Source organism: Clarias gariepinus, chromosome 21, assembly GCF_024256425.1.
Source record: "Clarias gariepinus isolate MV-2021 ecotype Netherlands chromosome 21, CGAR_prim_01v2, whole genome shotgun sequence".
In the NCBI taxonomy this organism is placed as follows: Eukaryota; Metazoa; Chordata; class Actinopteri; order Siluriformes; family Clariidae; genus Clarias; species Clarias gariepinus.
This window is the reverse complement of record NC_071120.1, coordinates 4,541,840-4,560,599: the sequence shown is the minus strand read 5'-3', so window position 1 is coordinate 4,560,599 and position 18,760 is coordinate 4,541,840. Positions and strand designations below refer to the sequence as shown.

Below are 18,760 nucleotides of genomic sequence, written 5' to 3'. Positions count from 1 at the left end.
CAAATTCAAGACATGCCTCAAATCTTCCCACGTCTGGGAAATTTGCAAAGATAGTAGGATTCTCGGGACAAAAGCAGTTAATTTATATTGTAGCGTTTTTACGCCGAGAAGAATGCTGGAGAGACGAGTGAGCTTATTTGCTACCCAATGCAATGGCTGGGAGTACTTTATTTAGCACACAGCCGGTATGGCATGAGCAGCACCTTCACTCAGGAGCCTACATCCAATTCAGCACTAGCTCGAACAGGGCCGAAGCCACCAACCCAAACACCTTTCCCCAACATGGTGAACACACACCGACATCCCCGCAAGGCATGCTGGTCGTCAGCCGCCGCCCCGCCCACGCCACACTGCCCCCACCCGAGCTGTGACCGTCCCTGGTCACCATGAAGAACTCCGTTTCGGAGGCGTGGAGGCGGTCGGCGCTGGCGGTGGGAACGCCGGCGTCCTTTGGCAGGTGAGGAGTGAACGCGAATGTAGTCCTGAGGCGGTCCGGCCTCCAGAGTTCGATGGTTACCCGGCGTGCGGCTGTGGAGGCGCAAGACGGTCCCGGTGGGGCAAAACTCGTGCCCGCCCTGCCAACCGCACCCGGTAGATGACATCGGAGAGCCGAGCTGGCTGTGAGTGTCCACGCCCATTCGCCCCTTCTGCCTGGCGATGAGCGGTTCACAGTTCCACAACCCGTGGGAAACAGTGGAGCCGGTGTCCACGAGCGCCCGCAGTAAGACGCCGTCCGGCACACAGTCGATGTAAAACCCCGCGGGGCTCCCCAACCGTCCACCCGGCGCTAGTTTAGCGGCTGCTGGTGTACGCTGTTCCTCAGGCCTGAGAACGTTGAAGCGGTAGTCCGGCTGTCCATCAGGCCTGAGAACGTTGCAGCGGTAGTCCGGCGGTCCCTGGCCTCGGCGTCGTCGCGGAATCTCGGAAGCGGTGTCGAGGCCTAGCCGCGACGGGTAGCCCTGTCCCCGGCTAGGTTCACCTACCAAGCGCCACTGAGCTGCGGGCGGTCGCTCGGCTCTTTCGCCGTAATGTGCCGCCATTATGGGCTCAGCGCGCTCGACCTCGCGCAGCTCCTTCTTACGATCACCCGCGCCGTCGCCTCGCCGCGAAACGTCGGAGAGCTGCTCGTTGCCTAGCCGCGACGGGTAGCCCCGTCCCCGGCTAGGTTCACGAACCGAGCGCCACTGAGCTGCGGGCGGTCGCTCGGCTCTTCCGCCGCGATGTGCCGCCAATATGGGCTCAGCGCGCTCGGCCTCGCGCAGCGGCAGTTCGCTTTGCCGGCTAACAGCACACGGAGCTGTCTCTTGCTCCGGCTCTTGCGCAGCGCCAGCCTCCGCCCCGAGATCCAGCGCCGGGATTTTCTGCTTCCCGCTCCGCGTTGGTTGACGTGGTGTGCTCGCGCTAGCTCCGCCAGGAAAACGCTTCTTCTGCGCGAGTAGTCGCTCCGCTACTCGGCGGCCCGCTTGGATTTTTAGAAGGTCCTCCTTTGTGCGCTCGAACCCGTTATTCTCCATCCCACTTCTGACACCAATGTAGCGTTTTTACGCCGAGAAGAATGCTGGAGAGACGAGTGAGCTTATTTGCTACCCAATGCAATGGCTGGGAGTACTTTATTTAGCACACAGCCGGTATGGCATGAGCAGCACCTTCACTCAGGAGCCTACATCCAATTCAGCACTAGCTCGAACTGGAGCACATTTCACACGTCACACACCCCTCAAACAAACAGGGCCGAAGCCACCAACCCAAACACCTTTCCCCAACATGGTGAACACACACCGACATCCCCGCAAGGCATGCTGGTCGTCAGCCGCCGCCCCGCCCACGCCACAATATGATTACTTGAGTCCGTCTAACTAACAATAAAAGTGTGACCATACCTGTTTTAGTCTCAAGTCAGAAAACTGTTAGTTTGTTTGGCAGAGATGCATTATGTAAACTAGGACTACAAATGCGGTGTTCTCCAGAAGGTGTGTATGTTGAGATAAAAAGTATTAAAAAAATTATGACTGAGCCACAAGCAAATGTGTATTAGATATGACAGCTAGAAAGGGATATAAGTCAGATAATTCATAATTATGTGGGGGAAGTTTATCAAAGCACGGATTTCTGAAGCACAGTTACCTACTTCAGAGTTTCACTGTACAATGATGTATGACCCAACCAAAGATGCTAGCTTAGAACAGACATGGCAGGAAGAAACAAAAGAGCAGAAGGTTTAATTAATCACATAGTACATCATCATAGGTCAACAAGGAGCAGCTATCAGCATTGATGAGATTTTGAAAAGAGGTGGTTCAATGTAGCAGATTTTGTTCCTCATGTAACATTATATGTAGGAAGAAGTCCAGTGGGAGTCAACCATAAACCTGTTGATTTTTCATTCTGCTATGAATGAAAACTATTCAAAATCTTGTGTGGTAATAACTTGATTGGTACTCCTCAGAAAGTTATTAGCCACAAGTCACAAACACAAATGCAATTAGCATCAGAAGTAGTAGAGACAGTGGAAGCTGAGCTATATAGGGAAATGGAGAGTCAGGTCCCATATGAATGATGGTATCAGTCAGCCCAATTCAAATATAGCTCAAGCCAAATGTAAAACTGCCCAGAATAAGACAGTATCCTATGCAACCTGAGGCAGAAGCTGGTATAAAAAACACGATTGAGGACCTCGTAAAAACAGCTGTGTTGGTAGAAACAACCAGTTGCTCTAATACTTCAATTTTTCCTGTGATCAAATCAGGTAAAGCTAAATGGTGTCATGTTCATGATTTGTGAGCAATTACTGATATACTGTATGTTGTTAGATTCTTAACGAAAATAATTTGTGTACCTAAAATTTCAGTCTAATTAATTTCATCTTAGGTGAATAAATATTGTAATTTAATTCAATTTTATTTGTATAGCACTTTTAACCATTTTCATTGTCGCAAAGCATCTTTACATAATCAAAATTATGCACGTTTGTTTAAAATGTGAATGTGTAAGAATTAAAATAATTAGATTGTCCCTGATGAGCAAGCTGAGGATGACAGTAGCAAGGAAAAACTCCCTCAGATGGCAATATCAACAAACCTTGTGAGAACTGTAAGGAATCGCCACTAGAGGGCACTGTTTGTCATTTTGTACTGTAGTTTTTGTTTTGCAGACTCAGTTTCCCAGAAGGCACCTCGGTCAGGTGATGCGGGAGCACACCTGAACCGAGGGTGGTCATTAAATCTTCTATAAATAGCTGGTTAGTCTGGGAAACTAGGTCAAGCATTGTTGGTAATTACTGTCATTTGTGTGGGCATTTTGGTTTGTATTGAATTTTGGTTTGTTTTATAATTGTATTTTGGTTGAGTGTGCAATGGAACCAACAAGCATGTCTCAAGGCTCAAGCGTGTGGTCATATGTCGGTCCGTTGTGTGTGTGTGTGTGTGTGTGTGTGTGTGTGTGTGTGTGTGTGTGTGTGTGTGTGTGTGTGTGGAGCTGATTCGGTGTTGTCAAGTTGTGTTGTGTATTAGAGTATAGGTAAGTAGTTAGCCTCTGCGTGTCCCTTAGCCTAGCCTCTGTGTGTTGTGTTTAGCTATAAGGTAAGTGTGGCTATGTGCATGTTAGGCTGAAGACATGCTTAGCGAGATGTATGTGTAGCTGACTGCCATGGTTAGCTGATTGCCATGTCTTTAGCCTTAGTCCTGTGACTTGTCTCTAGTCTCGTCATGTTTTGTCCTATTTCAGCTCCATGCTTAGTTTGTGGGTAATGTCAGGTATGTCGTCAAGAAGCCTGTTTCACAACATAGAGCTTGGTACACGTGAACGGTATTAGTGCCTCTGTTTCACCATTGTGCCGATGCCTTGTATGGACTGCCATTGTGCCGGTGGCTACCCATAGCACCTGTGTCACAATGTGCCTCTGTAGTAGTTAAAGATTGTTTGTTTTTGGTTTTTGTCTTTTCTTTATGCTCAGTTTGGTATTATTTCATTAAAGACTCTTTTGTTGAAAAGAACCCTCTGCACCTATGCCTGCATATTTTTGCCCACGGCAACACCATCAGCCATAACACCCAGATCATGACAGGAACCAGATGCAACAGGGAACACATCCTCATTTGGGTTAAACAAGGATTGATCTGCACTCATACTGTGTGTTAGGCAGCAAGAAATCCAATATAACCATATGATAAATTATTTGCCAATATTTAAGCTATATGATTCAGATCATTAAACTAATTTTAATATTACACAAATAACCTGAGTATAAATACAAAATGCAGTTCTGCCTAACCATTTCATGTGAAAATTTAAGCCACAAACTATTTTTAAAACACCAGTGCAATTTTTTTTATTTTTTTCGTAATCGTTGATTTTGTGACAATGGCATCAACATCCCATCACTATTTGCTAGTTAGGTGACTTTACCATCATTGTAATTAAAGTAAATGTATTGTACTGAAGGCGGCACGGTAGTGTAGTGGTTAGCACCGTTGCCTTGCATCTCCAGGGTCCGCGTTCCTTCGTGGGTTTCCTCTGGGTACTCCAGTTTCCAAAGACATGTACAGTAGGTAACGCTAACTGGCATTTCAAATTGACTGTACTGTGTGAATGAGCATGTGAGTGTGTATGTATGTTTGCCTTGTGATGGATTGGCACCCTGTCCAGACTGTACCCCGCCTTGTGCTCTAAGCCTCCTGGGAATGGGCCAGGTCCCCCCATCCATGAATACAGGATAAAGCAGAATAGAAGATGAGTGAGTGAGTATTGTACTGACTGAATATATAAACAGCAGTCAACAAACAATAAAAAACATTTCAAATGCCAAAGATGCGCCTTGTAAAAGGAGGATTATTACATTAAATATTTTTTGTTACATTATACAATTGGTGAGTATTTTATTGCAAGCTTCTCGTTTTTTTTTTAAAGAAGAAAATCCATAATTTCATAAAATGGTACACTACCATATTCTGTAATTGTGGCCTGCTTTATGGAGGTTATACCATGAGAAAAATATTTAATAAACAGTTATTTTATTTTATATTTTATTACATTATGTATGCACATTAGTTTGTCTAACTAAAGAATATACAACATCTGTATACACGATTTTATTGCATTTATTTGCCCTCTTGTTTTTTTTCTTTGGAAGATGTAGTGCAGCAAAATGTTCTGAGTCTGCTTCAGGATCCTGCAAGGACACAGAGGACACACAAAGATAAACAAATATAAATAATAAATCACGTAAACCTAGGATAATGTTTCTGTATGTTCGTATTGGGCTAATGCATGGTTTAAACCCTTGTGGTGAAGATAATTTAGCATGTGTGTTTTCATTGTTCATGAAAATAAAGTTGACGGAACAATCTGAGGTTAAGTCTTTTCTGCTCTTTAGCAGCAGCTGAAAAATTTTAATTGCTGGAAATTAAAACCCTCTAACATGGCCACCACATATTACAGCACCCATAACACTTGATGGTCACAGTCACCAAAATTTAAAACTTGACACCATTTGCCTTGGTTTTGATCTTTGCTCCTATTTTTTTCTTTACTTTTGCTTTTTAGGTTCTGTTTTTACTGATCAACTCTGCCTATAAGTAATTTTAATAAAAATTCTAAACCCTGTTAGAATCCATCCTGGCATCTGTCTGTAAATGACAAAATGTTTCACAGTTCTGTCCGTGTGCAGACCCTGGTGCCCTGATGCCTCCTTGAATGGAATGTGTGGTCAATTCATTGCTTCTCCTCATGCTGGTCCAATGCTTCACAGGCCTTAATTCTCCTGGCATGTGAGCTGCCCATTGTCACACAGCGTGTAACGCCTGTGATACACCCACATTATCACATTTGGCATTTTTCACTTTAAAAATGACGCTGCCTACTGTTACTTAGTTGGGGAACGCCTATGACACACTTTTAATGGAACTACATGCAAATACCACAGCCCACCAGCCACTAAGGATTTCTTTTTTTAAACTGCATTAGCATCCATCCTGGAATCTGTATGTAAATGGAAAATATAAATATTTTCCATTTACTTGTAAAAAAAAATTCGTAATTTTAACAGTAAAATACCATATAAATGCTACAGAATAAAACCGTATTTGACAAAACTTGGGATAACCATAGTGAAAAACTGTAATTAGTTTTACATAGTATAAATAAACCGTACATTTTATGGTAAAAAAAACTCGCAGCTGTGGTTACTAGAAATGTACCGTTAAAAATATGGTAGCAACATTATTGATTGTATGGGATTGCACTCATTATACTGTATATTTTTTTACAGATTTTAATAGTTTTTCTACGGTTTATAGCCGTCTAATTTACATTAACCAAAGACTTCAAATTTGTGAATGGTATTCTGTCCTTTGATCACTGTGGCAAAGACAGCCGCTAGCATGCGCCACTTTGCCCGCCACCACCGCTCACCAGCCTGTACCCGCATGCCAGCAGGGCACAGCCCACCAGATCTGCACGTGCACACCTTTCCTTCCTCCTTTAACCCTTTCCTTCCCTAAGTAAAATTACTCCTTTTCCGTAAGACCTCACCTGTGGTTGTTGTTGCCCCCCTTGTGACAAACCTATTACAAAATACATGAACATATTTAACACCCCGGTGCAGTGTGCACTTAAAAACCACAATGCAGGACAGAGGACAGAAACTATTTTAACATGTGTGTAATAAAATATTTTTTTGTGTAAAGTTGTAATAAAAGCCCTTCTATAAACTTATATGTTTAGATTGTCTACCCAAAACGCTTAAAAAGGTCCACCCCGACACATCCATATTGGATTTCGAGAATTTAAATATTGGTTTGCTGTCTTTATTAAAAAATACATGGGACTATGCTGATGTCCGAGTCTTGAATAAACTTTGATGGGTTTTGATAATTTAATTTAGGTTTGTATTCATCAATTAGTATAAAAGTACTCTTAATAGTTTCTTAATAGTAAAATCTGAATGCTTAGCAATGTAACTTCTTTCTCTTTTAGCTCCCAGCTGGTGTGATAAAATGATGCTTTCGCAGAATTGATGAATTAATTCACTGTGGTATGTTCTCCCTGTGCTTGGTGGGTTTACTCCTTTTTTATACCATAAAATGTACATTTTTTACAGTGTATATACCTTTTGTAGTCAGATTTACCTTATTTTTCGATGCTTCATGACCTAAAGCAATACAACAGAGAGAAAATTATTATTATTCATATTATTATTATTATTAGTAGTAGTAGTAATACATCTGTAAAGATTTTTTGTCATGAAGGTAAGGCTATCTGGAAGTTGAATCAATTCAACTGAGCTTTTTTGTTACTGTAGGTAGAAACATTTCACTACTCATCCAGTCTAAGGCAAGTTGGTAAGTTCCTCATATTTGAGTTCTTAGAGGTCAAAGGGTCCTCCTCTGTGAAAAGGCTTGTTACGTGAAGAGTGGAGAAGGTGAGAGTAGGAGAAAAAGTTGTTAGAGAGTGGTGGTGCAGAAAACTATTAAAAGAAACAGCAATAGAGAGAGATTAAGGAGAGTAGTAAAAGTGTATCGACTAAAAAGTAAGAGGAGTCCTTAAGTGTGGCTTTCCTGGTGGACCTGTGAAAGGGTCTCGATCTTTCACAAGATGAATGAATGGGTAGCATGGAAGTTAAGAGACAGGCTGTGCCTAAGACCTCCAACTCTCTTTAGAGAGGGATTTTTACATTTGTGCAAAGATAGCTTCTTTTACCCCTTTATCAAACCATCTGTCCTCTCTGTCCAAAGTTTTTAGGATTTCATCTCACTCTCTAAAGATTCTCCCTCCTAGTTTCACCTTCTCCGTCGCTTACGTAACAAGCCTTTTTAGACAGGGGAGGATCATTTGAGGACTCAAATAAGGAAATTATCAATTTCCCCCAGACTGAAGAAGCTACTTGTACTGGAGGAGTCCTGAAATGTTTCTACCTTACAAGAAAGAAGTCAGCTGACATGACTCAACTTCCAGATTAGTAGTAGTAGCATAAGAGTAGCAACTTTAACATCACTAAAAATTGGTTATGTGCATTGTAATTAAAAGTCTCCCTGTTAAACCTGTTAATACTCCATGAATGCATCTTAATTTATAATTTTTATAGCAGGCCTTAATTTGTGTGGAAATACACCATGGGAGCTCCTAGATTAAGACCGACACCTGTTTGATACTTTTTTTATCACTATAAAAATATGTAGAAACATTTTCTAATATTTAATGTTATCTGTTATGCAATTATTTGTGCACAAATCAGAAACGAAATAAAAATGAAGGGATAAACATTAGCTTTTAATTGGACATTTTTATTATATTTTATTTCTCCTGATGAGCATGAATGGTATTTAAGGAAACAGTTTAATTTGTTTTTAAAAGACATTTAGTGTTAACAGCACTGAAAGCAGTGAACGATCTCCTGCAAGCACAACACAAACACAGCAATTTCAGTTTCTACAAAAATGCTAGAATATCTATGAGTATCCAGGCTAAACTTTAATTTATAATTTACTTATAGAAAAAGGCTAAATGGATCTAGTTTAAAGTGTTTGTGTGCCCGGTGTTACCTTGATCTTGTTGGTCAGTGCCAAAAACGTCATTGCAAGTGCAATCAACATTTCAACAAGGTGCTTTGGTGATGGTTTATCAGTTTTAAATAAGCATTCTTGTAAGATACTTAAATGACAGAAGGCTTAGATATTTAGAAACTCTTTACCGAGCAGATGTAACAGAATATACAACTTCAAACAGCACCTCTAGTAATCTAACTAAAACTTTCCCATTTCCTAGAGGGTATGACTTAACATGACCCAAGTCGTGGTCAAAAACAGGGAGACGAGAGATCAAAGGCGGTAAAATCAAACAGCGAAGGAACGATCTGAATCGAGAGGCGAAAGAACAAAACGAACTTGACAACGTGAAAACATAGAAATCAAAACGCAAGAGAGTTGAGGAAAAAAACACACGATAATCAACCGATAATCGACAAATGACGAGCTAGGGAAAACATAAGCGCATGGGGAGAGTGACAGGGTGGGAAAACGGGGCAGACAGGGTGTGAATCATGACATGTGCAATGAATATTGTAAACTGATGTTAAAGTTGGTTTATACTATTACTACTACTACTACTACTAATAATAATAATAATAATAATATTAATAATAATAATAATAATAATAATAATAATGTTTAAAAAAGATGTTTTATCAGCTTAATAGCATCACATACATCTATAACATCCTTATATTAGATCCTTAGATCCTAATTAAAAATAAGTGAATTATCACTTCACAAAAATTGTTAGAGTATAATCAAGTATTTAATGCCACAGTGTTCTCTTTTTAAATAATTTTTTTATCTTTTATTTTTTTTATAATTAAAAAAATATGTTAACCATACATAGCAAATTCCCCAGTGTAGAATTACCACCCAGCAGTATTTATGAGTGCAGCTGGACTCCAATAAACTCTAAAATTGTTAAATCAACAGTGGGGGTTTTACTGGGTACAACGGTCTTGCACAAATTGTCTGTTTGTATCTTGTTTTGTATAATTCTTGAACTGTATATATTAAGAATTGATTAAGAATTAGATATTACTCATATTCATATGCATGTGAAGGCAGATCTATCTGTCTATCTACAGTATGATTTACCTTTGTGCTTCAGTATGATGAAGATCAGGACACTGAGAAGAATCACGATCACAATCACTGCACCAAACACAGCAGTCAGCATGAAGGACACAGCAGGACAGTCTGAACCTCGGATCACAGAAGAAAAAAAACACAGAGATTTTAAATGCTATATTTTAATGTAAGAGTTACAGAAGACTTTTGGGAGAAAAAAAACCAACCATTTGCTCTGTCTGTGATCTTGGTCAGTGTTTTATTTACCCCTGAAAATTAAACATTCTTTAGTTATTCTATATAACTGAAGTTACTACAACTATTCACTTTATAACTAAAATTAATTTACCTTTCACTCTTAAGTAAACTGAATCACTGAATGGAATCTGATTCTTTTCCATGTAGATGCAGTAATAGAGTCCTGTATCAGAGACATTTACTGCAGTGATGGTGAGAGACGTGTTCTTGTCATGAACAGCCGTCACTATTCTCTCACTTTCAGTAAAGAAGTAACACGTTTCTGATGGAGCTGATGTAAAAAATTGTTTACACCCAATAAGAAGTGGAACTGAATCACTTGTGTGTTTAAACCAGTAGATGTAGCCTGTTCTAGTCAGGTTATGTTGGCACCAAACAGTGACTTTATCTCCAGCTTCTGCCTCCAAAGTTAAAGAGCACAGAGTATCTGAGAGCAAACCTGCAACACACACAAACACCCGTCTCAAATCAAACATGCAGTCGTAGTTTGTGGGGAGGCAAATAATGCCCATGTGATCCCACAGGTTTATTGATGGGCAGTAACACTAAACCCCTCACAGGTCTTTGCATTTATCAGGTCCATGAAAATTAATCCTGGATCCCTCAAACAAACAAGCAAACAAACAAGCAAAACAACAAACAAATAAAATGGTGGTGACATTTGCAGTATTTGACTTTCTATCTCACATTTGCAACAAACAAAACAGTCACTATTGCACAGAACACGCGCTGGGTTACTTTGACCCAAGTGCTGGGTTTTACCATTTAACTCAGAATTCTGAGTTGTTCATTGGACACAACCAGTGGGTTAAACTGACACTCTAGCCGGGTTGACAGATTCCATTTATTTAATTATTTTTATTTCCATAAAAGATTTAAAATGTACACAACTTTAAATAATGTAAATAGGTTGTCACAGAATTAGAAAAGTAAAAAAAAAAAAAAAGGAAAGTAAACACTCTCTGTAAAGCAATAAAAACCGAGAGGCCCCTGTATATCTTAAATTAGTTAAATTTGCGTTGCATTTAATACAACATTTAAACACTTTTTATATAGAAGTTTTCATTACAAATCTTATAATGCCCACATCACATAAAACATTCCCAATCTTAATGTTTTAACTATATTTTTAACTATTAGTTATTTAACTATTACTATTTCAATTCCTTCAAAATAACGTTAAGAACAAAAAACTATTTTAAAATATTGTTAATTAAATGTGGACTAAAGAAATTGTTGTCTTGAAAAATGTAACAGATGAGGACTCGTGTCCATCAATCTGATCTACAGTATGCTGGGGAAAGGGTGAGATATTGCTTTGTGTAGTAAACTTCAAGGACGTTAAAAAAATTTAAAACAAACATCAACAGCCTCCACCAAAGAGTCTCTCTCAATAGCTTTGCCTCCAACAATGGGAAAGGTCTGTCAGCTTCCCCTTGTCTCATCCCAAAAGCACAAAATCTGGAACAATGCTCCAGACATCTCCATATTTTGCATGTAGGTCCCCACCTGTGGATTACATGCCATCACTTAGTGTTGCAATATAACTAACATTTACATCAAGCATTTTTGTGGTAGACTTACAGTTACGTATAGATTAAATGCAAAACATGTTTTCTCTTTTAAATACACAAAAATACATAATGTGGACGTGAATTTAGTGTATATTTCTGACTAATTTACCTCATGATTTAACGTGTGAGGGATAACAAGATACGGATATTAGGATTCTCAACAAACCCCAAATGAACAGGACATTTAAGTGATGAATTTACAACTTATAATAAATGTTTCATAAGGATGCAAATATAGCTCATTTTCAACTATTTGTTGCGTTTGTTCGCGGCTAATAACTTGTATAAAAAGTATGATGCCAATTTGTGGACCAGCGTCTCAGAAGGATAGATTCACGGCTGAGAGAGATGCAACAACAACCGTGAAATGTCTGATGTGTATTTGTAACATAAATTCAGGTGAGTTGAGATTTCTTAATATGATGTAACAGAACAACAAAGAAAATAAATTCACAGTCTAATATACCACTTTTACCACCTCAATTTTGCTGTAACATGAAATTATCAAACAAAGAAAAAAAAACTTGACGTTGAACTTGACGTCATGTATGTACATCATGCATTTCAAATAGAACTAAGATGTGCACATGCATTTCTCAATTAAAGAATATGTACTCTATATATACCATGTCTGTGATCATTTAGCCACTTTCCTGTGTATATTTACTGACATACAGTAGTTAGCTGCCATTTTACCAACACAGTAATACACTGCTTCATTTCTGTGTCTAAATCTTCCTCTCTTCTTACACACAATTACAATTTGAGTTGTAAATATTAACAATTAGGCAGGCCATTTAACTTAACAAGCAAGTCGCGTAAGTGTTTTTGATGCTTCGCTTCTCCTTTAAACGCTTTTCTTTCCCCCTTTTAAACCAAAGATACACTCTGTAACGCTCAATATTAGTTTTAACCATAATTAACATGTAATAAAATGTGTTTTTTCACTCACATAAGTTTCTCAACATGTCATGAAATACCGCTCTCATTAGGAATGTGCATGCGCGAGGGAGAGAGATTTCTAACTGCATGTGCACACCTTGTCTGAAAAAAACAGAACTCGTACTTTAAAAATTTATTTACAGTATTCTGAAGAATTTTCAATAGTTCTCACATCATCTTGTCATTGACAGTTTTTTTTTTTTTTATGGTTACATAAAAGCGCCACACCCTTATATTAAAGCATATAATTTAAACAATAAAATATGCTTCCTAACTTACTAAACAATGAAGTAAAAACTCATATTAACTTACCATAAAATACTAAGTGCTCTGAGCTTGATCCAGTCAGAAGTAAAGAATCCAGAATGTTCACCAATGAATTAACCAATTGCTGGGTCAAAATAACACAGCCAGGGAGACAGTCATTAAACATACCCCAGTCGCTTCTTCTGACAACTATAAAATATTATCAAATATTATAAAATATGCCCACAGACTTCAATGAAAATTAGTTAGTAAAATTACATTTACGATTACATTTAGTAAATTTAGGTTTTTATTTGTGTGTGCAACAAACTCACTCATAAAATACAAAAATACAGTATAGCCGACTATTCATATTAACTTACCATAAAATACTGCCAACTTTAATTGGTGTGTCCCTTGCTTCAGAAGTGAAGAATCCAAAAAGTTTTGAAGCATGCAAAGTTTTTAAATTGCAAATGGAACACAGAGTAAAGGATGCACAGCAGCGATATATTACACCATAACCGTATTATACCAAAGATTCCCAGTTAGAAATACCCAAAATAAAATGCATTCATTTTAACCACTACAGAGACATCACAGCCAGCAGAAGTTTTCAGAAGTTCCTCCCAAGATAAGGCTGCATTGGGCAGGGTACATGAGCACAGAGCGCCTGGTGATTGCTTGGAGTTGGATTGCTTGGAGTTGGATTGCTGTAATAGTCAATAAAGGCTTTTCTATTGATTATTGAGAAGGGTATGACTAATTTTGGACATGACACTTTTTGTTCAAATGTAACTAAAAGATGAGTAATAATTTTTTCCACAATGATACCTCTTTTACATCGTCTTATCTTCTGGGAGACGTCCGTGTCATTTCTAATAAAGAAAAAACTAGCTGGTTGAATTAAAGTAACTTAAAGTCAGAATTTGCCAGGGGTATGAATCATTTCAGATACATAAAACCTCGGTTCACCAATGCCCCATAAACAAACTAAGTTTCTAAACAAATACAATAATTAGTTTTTTATTTTAATAAAAGGCTGCAATGAAAAACAGATTATATTCTCACAAACAAAATGTGTACTTTTTACTAAATCACACTTTTCTGACTAATTAAAGTGTTTTATTTACACAACTTAAGAATTAAAATAAAAACTCCCAGACAGTTTTTATTGCCTGGCAGTAATTAAATTTAACTTAGCTTTCCAAAAAATAAAAAATAAAAATTATTCATGATTTATCAGCGGGAGTTACTGTTTCACATAGGTTCGATAGCTGCACCCTTAATAAATGAAATCATAATTTTAAAACTGTGCTTAAATGTCTCATCTCTCATTTTTTCACTAAATTAAAAAAATGCAGTAATCTCGTGTCTATATTTAGTGTCCAGTCAAAATTTCCATTAAGTTGCCAGAAAGTGAATGTGAAGACAGTTCATTCCTTAAATACATTGTTCATAGATTTTATTTTAAGAAAATTAAGAAAAGTACATTAATATATTTAGGGTATCTAGTTCATGTAATTAGTGATAAAACACTAGTATAGTTACATCAGTGTAGTTTTCATATGCTATAAATTAAAAGTAAACATGAAGCGAGAAACATGACGTCCCAAATTACAGTTCAATACACAATAATTTACTAAACAGGCTTTATTGTGAGAGCTTTCAGGCTTTTCTTATGTGTGTTTATTAAATCAAGCAATGAATTAGATCATTACGACTTACCCATGGCACAGAGAAACACATGCAGAGATAAAAACAGAACCATACTGTATCAGCCGAGAGACAAAGAGGAAACTGTCATCTGTTGGACAAAACTACTGCTGGTGTATCTGTGTGTAGGGGGGAGGTGTGTTTAATTACACAGCTTACAGCACTTTTGTAACCTTAAAGACTTAAGAAAATTAATTTAATACAGTCCAGAGAAAAAGTATTTGCCTATATTTTATGCATTTTTGTCAGACTTAAATAATTAAGATCATCAAACTTATTTTAATATTAACACATGACAAATTACAAATATTTGTGTGTATATGTATATTATTAATTTTAATATCGCACAATGATAACGAGTTAATGAGTAAATACAAAATGCAGTTTTGAGTAATTTCATATATTAAGGAGAAACAGCTGACCAAACCTACCTGGTCCATGTGAAAAAGTAATTGCCCCTAAACATAATAACTGGTTGTGCCATTCAGCATTTGTGATAACTGGCACTTAGGTAGAATTTTTGCCCACTCTTCTTTGCAGAATTGTTTCAATTCAGCCACATTGAAGGGATTTTGAGCATGAATGTTCTTTTTAGGGATTGGATTTAAGTCCAGACTATGACTAGGCCACTTATTTTTTTTAGCTATTCAGAGGTGGATTTGCTGGTGTGTTTTGAGGCAAAAGTCATGAACCGATGGATGGACATTTTTCATCAGGATTTTCAGGTAGAGCACAAAATTCTTGCTTCCATCAATTATGGCAAGTCATCCAGGTCCTAAAGCAGCCCCAGACCATCAGACTAGCATGACCATGTTTGACCTTTTAGTGTGATGTTTTTTTTTTGTTTGTTTCATCTGGTACATCACCAGGGGCCTCATGTATCAATGCTGCGTACGCACAAAAACTTTGCTCACGCCAGTTTTCACGCTCACGGTGGGATTTACTAACAGTGAAATTAACGTGAGAATGTGCGTTCTTCCACGCCAACTTCATTACACTTTTTACTTGTCAGACCACAGAATACGTGCCCAAAAGTCTTGGGGATAATCAAGATGTTTTTTGGGAAAATGTGAGACGGGCCTTTGTGTTCATTTTGGTCAGCAATAGTGATGTGAAGTTCACAGCATTTTACTTTACTGACAAATCTTTTTTTTTTTTTTTTTTGAGTGATTTAGTTTATGTTAAGCTTATGGGGCTGTGATGTGATGAACAAACTACTTGGTAAACCTGAAGACGGAAAAGGTGAACTAATCAATTCGCTTTCTAGCTCAGACTGCATTGGTTAAGCTTTTGGGGTTGAAACTAATTCCTGTACAGATATTCCTCATAGGCGAATGAATGAATCTTTCCCAGAGACGACTTGTTCTTCCCGAGTCACACTTAAGATTCATTTAAAATGAATAAAAAGTTAAAGAATGACCCATGACTAGTCCAAAGCTTTCATCTTGGAACTTGCTATTTTGCCCCCAATCTCTTTCTTATGGTTTAATCATGAACACTGACCTTTACTGGTGCAAATGAGGCCTACAGTTCTTCAGATGTTGTCCTGGGATCTTTTAAAATCTTTTATGGTCGGCTGACCACTCCTGGGAAGGTTCACCAATGATTTCGCACAAGTTTTCTCCATTTGTGAATAATGGCTTTTACTATGCTTCACTGGAGTTCCAAAGCCTTTGAAACTTGTAACCCTTTCTAGACTCATGTATGTCAATTACGTTTTTTTTTTCTATGCTTTTGAATCATTTTGATAGTGTTGCTTTTTGCAAGAACTTTTAGCATGGTTCACTTTCTCAGACAGTTTTTATTTCCTGGCAGTAATCAAATTTAACTTAGCTTTCCAAAAAAAAATTAAAACAACATTTATTTATGATTTATCAGGGGGGAGTCACTGTTTCACATAGGTTTGATAGCTGCACCCTTAATAAGTGAAATCATAATTTAAACACTGCATTTTATATTTACTTGGGTTATGTTTGTGTTATTAAAAATATTAAAATGCGTTTAATTATTTTAATCATTTAAGTGTGCTAATTATGCAATACATGTGCTTAAATGTCTCATTTTTTCATTAAATTAAAAAAATGCAGTAATCTCATGTCCATATTTAGCGTCCAGTCAAAATTTCCATTAAGTTGCCGGAAAGTGAATGTGAAGACAGTTCATTCCTTAAATACAATGTTCATAGATTTTATTTTTAGAAAGTAAGAAAAGTACATGAATATATTTAGTGTATAAGCTAGTTCATGTATTTGGGGATGAAACATTCAGTTTACATCAGTGTAGTTTTCATATGCTATAAATTAAAAGTAAACATGAAGCGAGAAACATGAGGTCCCAAAAAAAATTACTTCTGGAATATAGTATAAGTTTAATATGTAGTAATACAATGAACTTAATGTACTATAATGGGTATATAGGGTAAGATAATTTCTCTATGCATCAACCAATGCAATATGTTAATTTGAGTTTTATCAAAAATATTTTCTTCAGAATATACTGTATGGTTCGCACGACTGTGTTCTGAAAAGAGTCCATTATATATATATATATATATATATATATATATATATATATATATATATATATATATATATATATAAGCATTTTCTATTTTTTTTTCTTAAAAAAAAGACAGCAGTTTGTGAAAGTAACAGGTGGTTACAAGCGATGAAAACATGGTTGTAAGAGCAGAAGAGATGCAGGAAAATGCACTACCTGTCAGTCATGTGGTTGGAAATTAGTCAAACCAGAAAATGGGCAGCTGCTGTATGTATGTATGTATGTATGTATGTCCAAAACCTTTTGGTTTGAGAGACAAATGGTCTCTAAAGAAGTCTGTTTGAAGTCAAGCTGAATATTATCAGAAATAAAGTTAAACATTGACTGGTTAACATCTGTTGGAATCTATTTGTTTTAATCTGACCTAAAAAATAAAAGCTGGTAGTAAAAAAAATAAAAATGGATAATGGCAGCAGCCAGAGATTTTCTTTGGCTGGACCTATGGGGCTGTTTGACCTTTAAAAATGTAGGGTTTCCCAAGCTATCCTCATACACAACAGTCTAAAGCACGGAGTTACTGATTGGAAGGTTGGTGGTTCAAGCCCCAGCTCCACCAGGTTGCCTTTGTTGGGCGCTTGAGCAAGGCCATTACCCTATCTGCTCCAGGGGCACTGTATCATGGCTGACCCTGCTCTCTGACGCTGGGATAGTACTCTGGGATATGCGAAGAAAGAATTTCACTGTTCAGTTCTGTATGTGTGACAAATGAAGGCTTAACTTAAACTTAAGCATTTCACTGCATATCGTACTGTGTATGACTGTGTATGTGACAACTAAAATTTAAATTTGAATTTAAACTTAACTTAACACATGTGTGTATCCTGTATACACAGAGACACACATCAAGCAAAAGATATTAATCTCATATTAGGATATGCTGCCATGAAGCAAAGTATTAAAAATAAACTTTAATAAAAACACTGATAAAAAACTTTTTTTAAATAAAACTAAAACGACCCAACGTAAAGCCTGAAGAAGTTTCCCTTGCCAGAACACACACGTGTGTGCGTGTGTGCGTGTTTGTGTGTGTGTGTGATTTTAGAAAACATTTTATTATATCTTCTCCCAGGATAATACTATAGAAATGAAACTTGGATACTACTTTTAGAGTAGTCAATGTGCAGCTTGTATAATAATATAGATTTACTGTCCCCAATTGTATGTTGAAAATAACTCAACATATACAGTAGACATTATTGTCAACCATGCAAAGTCACATGACCTATTCATCATGTTCATGTGTTAGTCAGTGGCCGAGTATGTCTCCAGACCTGATCCCTGTGTGGCGTCCTTAAGTGGACGGTGGCGAAGTGCCGCGTGTCCAACATCCAGCAGTTCCATGATATCATTATGGTGGAGTGGAAGAGGATCCCAGCAACAAAATGTGCAGCTCTGGTGAATTCCACACCCAGGAGGATTAAGGCTGTGCTAGACAACAACGGTGCTCACACAAAATATTGACACTTTAACATTAACTTGTTGCCAGTTATTTAGACAATAAAGTCTGCATGTTAAGTTATTGTTAGAGGAGGCCTCTTAAAATAACTACTGACTGTTGTTTTGTTTTTTTTGTTGTTGTTGTTACATAATTATATATTTCCATGTTAGTATTGTTGTAGAAAGTACAGTAAGAAATAAATCACTGAAGGAATTTGCAAGTGATCCCAAATGTTTGAGTGGTAGTATATATATATTCTTTGCTCCCGGCAAAAGGTCGCCACAGCGGAATATCTGGTCAACACAACAACTTGACACAGGTTTTATGCCGGTTCCCCTTCCTGACACAACCCCCTTCATTTTATCTGGGCTTAGGACCGGCACTGCATCCAGTGGCTGGTGGGTTTGGGCACTGGCTGGACACAGATT

The 18,760-nt window shown here is 37.7% G+C and overlaps 1 protein-coding gene across 1 annotated transcript; it reads right to left on the bottom strand.

Annotated features, from left to right (window-relative positions):
* Positions 1 to 3,760: 3,760 nt before the first annotated feature.
* Positions 3,761 to 18,235, bottom strand: LOC128509738 (uncharacterized). The gene is made up of 7 exons (XM_053481572.1): positions 18,166 to 18,235; positions 9,949 to 10,296; positions 9,827 to 9,868; positions 9,627 to 9,734; positions 7,125 to 7,147; positions 5,069 to 5,167; positions 3,761 to 3,769 (listed from the first exon to the last, which is right to left on the bottom strand). The coding sequence occupies exons 1-7, from the start codon at positions 18,233 to 18,235 to the stop codon at positions 3,761 to 3,763; spliced, it is 699 nt and encodes a 232-aa protein (XP_053337547.1).
* Between the last annotated feature and the right edge of the window lie 525 nt (positions 18,236 to 18,760).

Coding starts and splice junctions, on each gene's coding strand:
- LOC128509738 (XM_053481572.1), bottom strand. CDS start 18,235: ATGGAACTGCTGGATGTTGGACACGCGGCACTTCGCCACCGTCCACTT. Junction 7,148..9,626: donor CATCATACTGAAGCACAAAG/GTAAATCATACT, acceptor GTATTGCTTTAG/GTCATGAAGCATCGAAAAAT. Junction 5,168..7,124: donor ATGAAGCATCGAAAAATAAG/GTAAATCTGACT, acceptor GTGTCCTTGCAG/GATCCTGAAGCAGACTCAGA.